At 35.1% G+C, this 11596-nt stretch overlaps 1 protein-coding gene across 1 annotated transcript; it reads left to right on the top strand.

Moving 5' to 3' along the window:
* The first annotated feature begins 10168 nt into the window (after positions 1-10168).
* Positions 10169-10843, top strand: LOC149224019 (uncharacterized). The gene has a single exon (XM_089388064.1). It carries the CDS (start codon positions 10169-10171, stop codon positions 10841-10843), a length of 675 nt encoding a protein of 224 aa, XP_089244190.1.
* The last annotated feature ends 753 nt before the right edge of the window (positions 10844-11596 follow it).

Here is an 11596-nt window from a genome sequence, read left to right as displayed (position 1 = left end):
GTTGGTCCCATTAGGTGGTATTGAGTAGTAGGTATGTGTCCCAAGGTATTGTAAATTATATAGGGTAGAAGGCCATGCCTTGGGTCCTAAAGGAAACTTTGAGGAAACACGAGCAATTCCTTGAAGCACCACACATTACCTTTGGAGGATATCCTTGGAGAATTAGTTATGGGTTTTAAGGCTTTGCATGTTAAATATGTGAAATCCAAGCCTTAGTTAAATGCAAAGCTTCTAGGAAGCTATGACCAAATATGTTGCTTCAAGCCACCACACTTGACTTCTTGAAATTTTAGGCAACTTCTAGGGCATAAGGGTCATGAATGACTTGTGAATCCACCATAAATCACCACATTAGGGGATGTTTGGCCTTTGAGTGGTGAAATGGGCTTCAATAAGAGATCATGGTAATTGGTTATGTATTTGGTCATTGGACATGAATGAGATAGGAAATTTAGGTGTTAGGTCCTAAAGGGAGCTTCTATGCATCTTCAACCAGTAATGTTTTTCACCTATTGTAACAAGAATATGCACACATTTTAATGGTAAGTGCACATTATTAAAACAAATGCAAAGTCTACAGTGCATGCTTTCTCTTTCCTAGGAACACATGCATGTTCCTAAAATTTATGAGTTGGAAAATGTGCATGGTGGCTTTGCACAATATTGTGGCTATACAATTAGGAAAGAATGTGTGTTTATAAGAATGCGCATGTTCTTGTGGGTACATTATTGCACACTCCATTGCCATAATTTCATCCATCAATTTCTAGTGGATACCCATATACAATCTAATATCTTCATTTCTTTCTTTAGCACGTTGACAAACTCAGTAATTTTTAATCCATTTACTCATATTCTTAGCAATATCTAGATACTAGTATCATTATTCAATGAATGTTCATGTTTTACCAATACCAAAATATTCATTTAAACAACCATTATGTAGTTCTTTGATTTGATTATCCCTCATTATCACATATGAATACATACATCCCAATTTTAAGAAAGAAGGCTATGAGGTAAAATAATCCATGAAAATGATTTTGCCACTATTCCATAGTTATTTATTGGTTTTCAAAGCTTCAACAAAATCTAGGTTTATTTCATGTGAAATTTGCATTACCTGCATTTATACTATTCAACTATCATAATGGTTAAGTATGATATCCCTTTATTTAATACATTAAAAATTTTCCTCGATCTTCTACACTTATGCTTGAACATTAATGTCTAACTATGCAATTTTCTACCCATTTCATGTGTCTAATCTAGAAATTGTATGAGCTTAATTGAGAATGGGTCCTTTATGTATATAAAAATGTAGAACATAAATAAATATTTAGGAATAAAGTCAATGTACTCTTAATCAATAGTCCTTGCAAATAAGTGGACAAATTCCCTGTAGGGACTATTCAATGTGCATACCTCAAATTTGCTAGCATTAGCTAGTTTATTTGTAGTCCTTTTTAAGAATTTCTTGAGAATACATATTCCTCCATTGTCGTTTGTGAAGAAGCTCCGATTTGTTAATATCTTAATAACTTAGTTGGTCTCAGTTTGGGGAAAATTTAAGGATGGAAATTTATCTTAAAATGTAGAAACCTTGGCAAATCTTACTAGTCCCAATATGTAAATTGTAAAATGTTTGACAATATTTTTGTAAAAATATTCTAATTTATAATGATTTTATATATTCTCTATAAAACATTTTAGCATTTTAATATAAAATATTTTTGTCCAATAAAACTTGGGAAAATATTTTTTTTCATAAAAATTAGAAATTAGTGAACCATTTTTTTGGCGAAAAGTATGAAAACTAGTCTGTCTCCGAAATTTAGCCCCTAAAATTTTCCCTGGTCTTAGGAAGCCAAAGAATCTTCTTGAATAACCTGAAGGTTAAAGGAATATGGGTATTTCTAGATTCTTCATGTCATATGTGTTTCTTTCTATTGTTGAATTTATAAGCACACAATGAAACAAACTCTGAAAAATAAGACTTTAGGCATGCACCCAACATGTTCAATGCCTAAATTCCAAGCCTCGCTATTACTTTTTTCCTTTTAGTTAAGCCCAAAACACCACTTAGTAATCAACCACTAAAAATCATGATCTCACCACCCAATTGTATTAACAATATCTCCATAGAAATTCTCTCTTGTTCTATTTGACATCTTCCTTTAATACTTATTAACAATTTTCAATGCGTGAATGGACTAAAATAAAGCTAACAAGAAACATTGGTAATATTAAATGTCTTATTAACTTTTTTTATGTGAATATATGCTAGGGAAAGTGGTTCACAAACAACAAATACTAATTTAATTTGAAAGGATAACGAAATATTGGCAGAAGCATGCCTCATTTAATACAAGAGGTGTTGGATGTATTTCTACAATAAGGGTTAGTAAAAATATCTATTATATGGGTTACAAGTAGTCCAAAAAATAAATTATGAGGATTTATAATAAAACCCTAGGATTGGGACACATTCCTATATCTACTTATAAATCTGTAGAAAAAATACCAAAACAATACAAAAGATTGAAGATAGAAAATATACACCAACATAATGTGTGAAATGCTCCAATATACCAAGGTAAGACTTTATTAATGTTTCACCTATGAGAAGATTTGAGTGAATGTGGTTATAAGGACCTCTTCCTTGGGAGGGTTCGTGGTTAATCCTGACTGTAGTGTACAGTTTGCTCTCTCTGAAATGGAAAAATGATATGAAGGTAAAGAGAGAAAAATAGATACCTTCTAGTGGAGAATACTAAAAAGGTTTAGGTTCATAATTTCAATGATTAAAATGGATCATGAGAAATGAGGATAAAACCTCTCTATTTATAATAAAATTATAACTAGAGTTGATGAGGTCAAAATGAGGATAAAACCTCTCTATTTATAATAAAATTATAACTAGAGTTGATGAGGTCAAAATGAGGATAAAACCTCTCTATTTATAATAAAATTATAACTAGAGTTGATGAGGTCAAATATAATAAAATATTTTTTTAACCAAATCAAGGATATAACTAATTTGGTATTTTATTATTATTTGTGAGAGGAAAGGGTAAAAAATAATGGTTAATGAACTTTATTTAGGTAAGTAACTAAACGATAATAATATATTGAGTTATTTAATGAAATTGATCCATCACTAGTAGAAAATGATGAAATTAGTGTCTCGGTGACTAAAAACGTTAGTCACTGCAATTATTTCAAGTGAATTACTACTAAATTTGAGCAATTTTAATTGATCGAACTAAATATGACTAACTTAAATGACTAATTTAGTCTAGGGATAAAACCTATGACTAGATAATAAGTGATTAAACTAAAAGTGACTAACTTAAATGACTAATTTAGCCTAGGATTAAAATATATGACTAGATAATGAGTGACAAAATTAATAATGATTAACGTAAATGACTATTATAGTCTAGGAATAAAAACATGATGAAATGAAAAGTACAAAAAGGATATGAATTAGACATTTATGATTGTAATTTTTAATTATGGCACTTTAGAAATGGAAAATTGCAATTTCGGTACCAAAGTGTTACATTTCACTACACGGGTCTCTGAATCCATCTACAGTGTTAAAATTTAGAGACAAAGAGGTCTATGAATCCATATACAGTGTTAAAATTATGAATACCATTTTGTCTCTAAAGTTTCACACTGCAATGGATTCAGAGAGCCCATTCTTTGAATCCATCTGTAGTTTTAAATGTAGAGACAAAGAGGTCTATGAGTCCATTTGCAGTGTTAAAATTTAGAGACCCTCATCTGCAATGTTAAAATTTAGGTAGATAAATTCAACGACACCCTTAAAGGGTTCCATGAATCCATCTATAATGCTAAAATTATAACACTTTTATACAATCACTACTAATAAAACATAGAAGTTGCTATTAAAATGATTAACCACAACACATATTAACATACTCAATATCCTTGTCATGAATAGAAAAAATAATATATATATATATATATATATATATATATATATAGATATAGATAACCACAACACATATTAACATACTCAATATCCTTGTCATAAATAGAAAAAATTAATATATATCTATATCTATATATATATCTATATATATAGATATATATATATATATATATATATATATATATATATATATATATATATATATATATATAGATATATATATATATATATATATATATATATATATATATATATATATATATATATATATATAGGGTTCTTCTCCATGACTATCATGACCACCACATTTTCACTCTAATTTAGTTTTTAACAATTAAATATATAAATATACATAGAATGAGAAAAAAGTGTATATCAATGTGGAATAAACACTTGAACATATGAAATTGGTATTTTTTTACTATTAACATATGGAGTTGGTGAAGCTATAACAAAGCCCTCTTTGTTTCCTTCCATCCATATCTTTTTAGTGATCACAAGTTTATTTTATTTTTCATTTTAAATTTCCCTCACAAGTTTATTTTATTTTTCATTTTAAATTTCTCTCTACACATTTACATTTATTTTTTATTGCACATTTACATTTATTTTTCATTTTAAATTTCCCTCTACACATCCCAGAGAGGTGGTCCTTCCTAGGCCCTTGTCTTCATGGATCCTACATTGATTTCGAATATTCATTCATGGAATTTGAGTCGTGGAAGGATCCTCCTAGACCTAGCTGAGGGGCCGGGTTATATTGGTATGATGGAAGTTGAGAGTTTGTGGAAGTGAGGGAATTCTCTATACCCGACATGGTCAAGTCAATGGCATCATGTGGGGACAACCTTTTCCTAGGAATTAGTTGAGAGTATGTTATTATGAATACTTTAATTGGAGCTTTATTTGAGGTTTTCCCTTGTGGTAGAAGTTCCCCTCCTCTTATTGTGTCTCTTCCCTCCTGAGAGCTTCTCCTCGACAAGGTATTCCCCTTTCAAATTCACTTTTCTTATGCTCTCTAAAAGTTTTTCCATTTTATAATATCGACATGGATTCACAACTTGATTGGATGTAGATTCATCATAGTACAAATTTCATAGCCACTGCCATGGCCCTGCACCCACACTACAAATTCATTGCCTCATGCATGTAGGCATTTAGTATGAAAATTAACTTCTCTACTCATGTCTATAGCTCCCACCATTACCTTAAAAATGAGGACTTTTACTACTTTAGCTTCTTTGATAGAGGAAAATAATGGCTTTAGGAAACTTATTTGTAGAGTTTTACATAATGATTTCCTTCCATAATCAGGGTTAATGGATCTATATACTAACCTAATACCAATTACAACTTTTAAGTTTGTAGCCTCAGAACACCATTGTATAATAATGCTTGTATTTAGTTGAATATAGATTGGGATAACATATAAGATGCCCTGGCATATACACTACAGAAAATCAAGCCGTCTTATATCGTACATTTTCTAAAAGATCTTTTTTATTCACACTATGTTCCTAAGATGGTGTCGCAATGATCATTGGCCTATTAAATTCATTCAATGTTAGTCTGGTTTTTTTATGACCAAAGGGTGGAAGGAGATTATCCTGTAAACAACATGGATCAACATTATAGACAAGTCTTTGTTGGAAAGTATTGTCACAAAAAAGAAACACAAAAACACATTGTACCCCCTTGTTTTCTCTTAGGAAATGGCCTTTGGTTCTATGTATCATTTGGCACAAGAATTTTGAATCTTTTATTTTGATTTATCCTAAAACTTTGAATGGACTAGGAACAAGTATCAAATGGTCATTTTCAATCTAGAACACATATTTTCAAGGCTTTATATATATTGTTAATTCAATATTGAAGTAAGTGGTTCTATGATTCTAGCTTGAAGGACTATTTTTACGTTAATCCTCTATATTTATTCTTGCTATTTGGTAGAGACATCAAGATTTCTGATGCCCCTTTTACTATGAGGTTAGAGGTAGGTTCGTTTGCCTTTATTGGGAAATGAGGGGTTCCCTAACCTCTTAATTCCTTCATCTAAACTAAAGATGCCTAGCTCTTGGATGTGTTAGGAAATGGACTTAAGATCTTATGATGAGTTCCTCTAACAAATCCGATAAGGTATATCACTTCCTTCTTTCCTTCTATCCCTTCTGCAGTTCTGCTGGTGGCGGTAGGTGATAGGTAGAGACCTAGTATACTTGTGGCATTAGATCTGTGAAACTATGCAACTCCTCTCCCTCTTCAACCAACATACCAACCCTAATGACTCTTGATTTATTTTACTTCCTAATCTTAGCAGTGAGTACAGGATAGTTTCTCCTTCCCCCCCACCCCCCAGGGTCTGTCATCACCAGGTTCTTTCTGGTGGCCTAGATTGTTGGGAGATTATCAACAGAGCGTTTTATATTTCCTAGAAGGGTTTTATTGTTTAAACCCTCAGACTTGGACTCCCTCTTGAGGACATTCTCAGATAGTGTATTGGCTCATTTTCCACTATCAATGATCCTACAAGGACATTTCCATTCTCTTCCTCCTTGATGTTTGCCTCTATCTCTATTATGGGTGGAGGGCTTCCCCCTTCCCCCTCGCATTCCTCTCCCACTTTTGGTGATGCGTAGAATTTTATCTTGTTATTTTTAAGGCCATGTTCAATAGTTTAGTTTATGTTATTTTATGCTTGACCTCTTAGATATTAGCTTATAGGAGTTTCTCTCACACTCCTACAATTTTTCATCACTGATTGTACCTTTGCATCCCATTAACCTGCCCTTTTGGTCATTCATGGACATTACTAAAATTATCTTATATCATCTTCAATGCCAACAAATGATTTTCTGTTTTTTATTCCAATAATCATACACTTAAAAATTCCAAAAGGTGAGCCACCTCTTACAAATTGCAAATGACTGGGAACCACTTAATCATGTTTAGCATAAAGGGCACATGTAGAGTAATAATCTCTGACATATCCACAAAATAATAATGAGTGTTGATTTTTGTGTAGCATAGGGAGGTATTCCTGCATGCTAAAATGCCTCTCGACTTCCAAGTCGACTAAGGAAAATCATGAAGATGAAAATGAAATTTATTATTTTTGGGCTTCATTTAGGCCCTAAGTGTTAAGTTTGCCCCACAAATGAATGGGGGTGACCTTTGGTCAAACTCCACCCCATTTGATTAATATAAATATACATGAGACTACTCCACTTTGACCAATTTAGACATCACATTCTCTCTTCTAATCTAATCCACACATGCGAGAAAAAGACAAGGAAATATGAAGTTTGATTGAGTATAGCACCTGCCATTTGACCAAGGTTGACCCTCCTCATTTGACCAAGTTTGGTATGCTTCGTTTGACCGAGAATCTCGTTGTGTTTGACCAATAATATGACCAAGTTTGATCGAAGAAAAGAGGTTGTCTAACCACATAATTGACTGCAGGTCTGAGTTGGCTATAGGGGTCAACCATAGGTCTGAATTTTACCGCAGGGGATAGGTTGACAAGACAAAAAGTTGACCATAATTGAATATTTTGAAGACTTGACCAGCGTTGACTAAGCTAGAGTTTTGACCAGGTTTGACTGATGAATTAACTTGGATTTTGGCACAAATTTCTTGACAATTTTGAATTGTAAATGTTTTTGAAGAACAATTTCTCCTTACAAGAAAAGTTGTTGGTTTTTTCCCAAGGTTGGGTTTTCCTAGGGTAAATTTTTAATCTCTATTGTGCTTGGATGTATTTTTATGATCCTATTGTTTTCACTGCATTACTGTTGAGATTTTATGCGTGTAATTGCTTAATGATATATGTGACATAAGATAACGTGATTAGAAATCACTGGAAAGTAATTTTCAAATTAGAAGATCCATTTATATTATGCATTATTATAGAAAAATCAATGATGAGTTCATTACATATGCTCTGATATATTCTCTAAATGCATTCCTTCATTGGGAAACATAGTTACAGATCAAACGAGAAAATGAACTGGTACCCGTTTTTTTGAGGTAGCAAAAAATCACCTAATTTTGAAAAGTGGTGATGCGAGAATACACCTTTTTTTAAGCATATTTTGGCACTTCAAATTTTCTTATGTATCAAGTATGAACATTTTTTTTAGACGTTAGTGATTTTCATGTTGATTTTGAAAAGTGCTAATGCAACATCAACCCCTTTTTTTTAGAGGGTTGATTTTTGACACTTTAAATTTTCTAATGCCTTCTTCTTCCCGTAAGATTTTTTTTTTAGTGTATTTTTTGTGTTTGTGTGTTTTCATTTTTCTTTTCAATTTTGTTTGTAATGAAATCTTAATTTTTTCACGTAGTTAAAAAAATAAAAAAATGGTCAATATTTTAAAGTTAGTATTTTCTATATGTTTATGTAATGTTAATTAATATTTCAATGGAGGTTGAGGGATGGTTGTGAAGGAGTGGAAGCTGGAAAGATTTTGACGGAGCGGTTCGACGGACCTGCACACTAGGGTTTCTGGTTCATCTGCAATGGCAGATCTCCTCAGAGTCTTGCAGACCTGCCAGATACGGCACCTCAGAGCCATCACAAAGCCACGAGAGCAGTCTAAGGACCAATGAATCCCCCCCAGGGGGAGGGCGCAGAACCTCCCCCATCGAACAATGAAGAAAGGCAGAAAACTAAGGAAGGTGAACATCAAGAGGTTCAGAGTGGGGATCGCGCAGATCTGAACCAGCAAGGGGGAAAAAGGACGACAAAGCACAACCCAGAGTAAGCTCGACCACATGCAAGCCAGTGGCAACAGAACGGCCGAAAGTAGAATTTCCAAGCCAACGCATCAATGCTCAGATACAATACATGCGGGATCATGCGCTTATAGGCAAGTTCATAGGAATATGGCCAACTGAGAAAGCGTTGCGAGGCTGGATAGTAGCGAAATGGAGCCCAAAAGGACACATCACATTGCAGTTGGGACCTAAAGGATTTTTTACAGCCATTTTTAACTGTTTGGAGGATAGAAATAGGGTATTGGATGGAGGTCCGTATTTCTTCAATGCCGCTGGATTGTATCTCAGAGGATGGGTAGAGCGCTTCAACCCTGACAAAGAGGACCTCAGCTGGGCTCCTGTCTGGATTCGGCTTTATTCGCTTCCTGTGGAGTATTGGGAGGAGGTCTCTCTACAAGAAATAGGTAATGTTCTAGGAGAATTTATCAAAGTAGCAGAGGAAACAAAAATCCGCAGATACACCTCTTATGCAAGAATCTGCGTGTACATGAACCTCAACAAGGCGCTCCCGGATGCGGTAAGTTTACTCCATGACGATTATGAATGGGTTCAGTTGATTGATTATGAACATGTTCCGTTTAGGTGTAGACGATGTCATGCCCTGGGTCACCTATTCAGGGACTATCCCCTAACTCAAAAACCCTCCCCCCCAGGCGCCTCTGATAAGTCTGAATCTGATGGTTTCACCAAAGTATCCAACCGTAGGAAAAACCACAAGAAAGCAGCTCCAAATCCCAGGAGGCCTCAAGCTAATGCTTCCAAGCCTTCAATGAGCAACAGTTTTGAAGCTTTAGCTAATGAACCTGTAATCAATCCTGATAATCCAACTCCCTCAGAGCGGGGGGCAAAGAGGGATAAACAACCAATGCACACAGACTCCATGATGATCCCAGCAGATCCGATGATCAACGATCCCTTTTCTTCAACTAAGCATAAAGCCCCAGAATGGTGTCTTCAAAGAATGGAGGAAGAAAATAGACAACCTGACTCAAGAATAGCAGTAGAAATCAATGAAGAGCAAAATGACTCTCAGCTCATGGAGGAGGACCCAGAAAATATAGACATTGGGGAACTAGACATTCAGGGCCTTGAGCAGGCATGCAACGCAAAGAATTTTGACAAAATTCCAGATCAGCAGGTAAAGGATCTGGAGGAGATCTTATCCCGGGCACACAAGCAAAAATCTCTAGGTATTCAAACGGGAAGCCCTTGGGATGGAAGAGTCATCACCAAAGACATCAAAAAACGTGGAAGAGAAATAGATCTTCAATGAACAATCAAAGTAGGAGAAATGTTAGTGGAGTCTAGCAGATACTCCAAGCTAACAAATTATTACGACTCCCTCCAAAACTCTTCCCAATGAAGTTAATATCATGGAATATTAGAGGGCTTAATAGCCCAAGGAAAGGGAGACTTCTTAAAAAAATGATAATGCAAGAAAAACCACAAATTCTTTTCATACAAGAAACAAAATGCAACTCAAGTGCTCTAGAAAGGATTGCAGCAAAAGCCTGGCCAGGAGGTCTCAATGTGGCTGTAGATGCAGATGGAGCGTCTGGAGGTCTTGCAGTCCTATGGGATGCTCGTTCTATAACACTCTCCAACATTCATGCAAACAAGAATTTCATCCAAGCAATATTTCACATCACAGGAACCAACACATATGGGCATCTTACCAATGTGTATTTTCCCCAGGAATCCATGCACAAAATAGAAATCCTGAATACCCTCTCGGAACTCAACTCGGCCAGAGTGCACCCATTGTGGATAGCTGGGGGCGATTTCAACATGATTACCAGACTGGAAGAAAAGAGAGGAGGCAGGAACAGTGGGAACCAAGATGGGATTCACCTAAAGGACTTCATTCAGAAGAATTGGCTTATTGACATGCCTTTCAACAACGGTCTTTTTACATGGAATAATAAAAGAACAGGGCTACAGCAAATCTCTTCTCGCTTGGACAGATTCTTAATATCAGACAATGCTATTCACTTAGGGGGAGACTTTGCTGTGTCAATCATGCCGATCGGGGGATCGGATCATTGGCCAATCTCGTTACAATGGACTCGACCGGGAAGCACCATTCGTAGACCATTTTGATTTGAAGAGTTTTGGATGTCTCACCTGGACTTCAACAACCTAATCAGCACAGAATGGAATAATTTTATGCCTTTTGAAGGAACCAAGATGTCTCAGTTTCAACAAAAGCTCAAGCATCTCAAAGGTAAGATCAAACAGTGGAATCATAATTCTTTTGGCAACATTTTCCAGGCTCAGTGCGTTCTCGAACGGAATATGAAACGACTGCAACAAAGGATCATAATGGAAGGCCAAACAGAGGACCTGTCAGAACAGGAAAAAATTCTTGAGTCACAAATCTTAGAAAGGGATAAACAAGAAGAAACGCTATGGAGGCAAAAATCAAGAATAAAATGGCTTAAGGACGGAGAAAAAAACACAAAATTTTTCCACAGTACCACCATCCAATGTAGAATGAACAATAACATAACCCACATACTAAATGAGCAGGGGGATAAAAAAGAAACTCATGAAGAAATTGAAAGAGAATTTGTAAACTATTTCAAGAAGGTGCATCAAGAACCTCACATAAATAGATCGATCGCTATAGAAAAAATCACCAGACATATTCCAAAGCTAATTACAGAGGAGCACAACCAACTTCTCCTCAGACCGGTAGAATTGCAGGAGGTTGAAGCAGCTGTATGCCATCTGAAAGCTGGAAAGGCGCCTGGTCCGGATGGTTTCACCTCGAACTTTTTTCACAAGTTCTGGGATTTGATTAAAATGGAAGTATGGCAGGTGGTCGAGGAATCAAGATCCTTGAGATGGATG

The sequence above is a fragment of the Pinus tabuliformis genome, chromosome Q (genome assembly GCF_031772625.1).
Source record: "Pinus tabuliformis cultivar Carrire ecotype Pingquan chromosome Q, CPIR1, whole genome shotgun sequence".
Classification (NCBI taxonomy): Eukaryota; Viridiplantae; Streptophyta; class Pinopsida; order Pinales; family Pinaceae; genus Pinus; species Pinus tabuliformis.
Note: the sequence above shows the minus strand (reverse complement) of the source record. Positions and strands in the feature narration are given on the sequence as shown.

Excerpts from the sequence above, each read along its gene's own strand:
- LOC149224019 (XM_089388064.1), top strand. The coding sequence starts at position 10,169 with ATGATAATGCAAGAAAAACCACAAATTCTTTTCATACAAGAAACAAAA.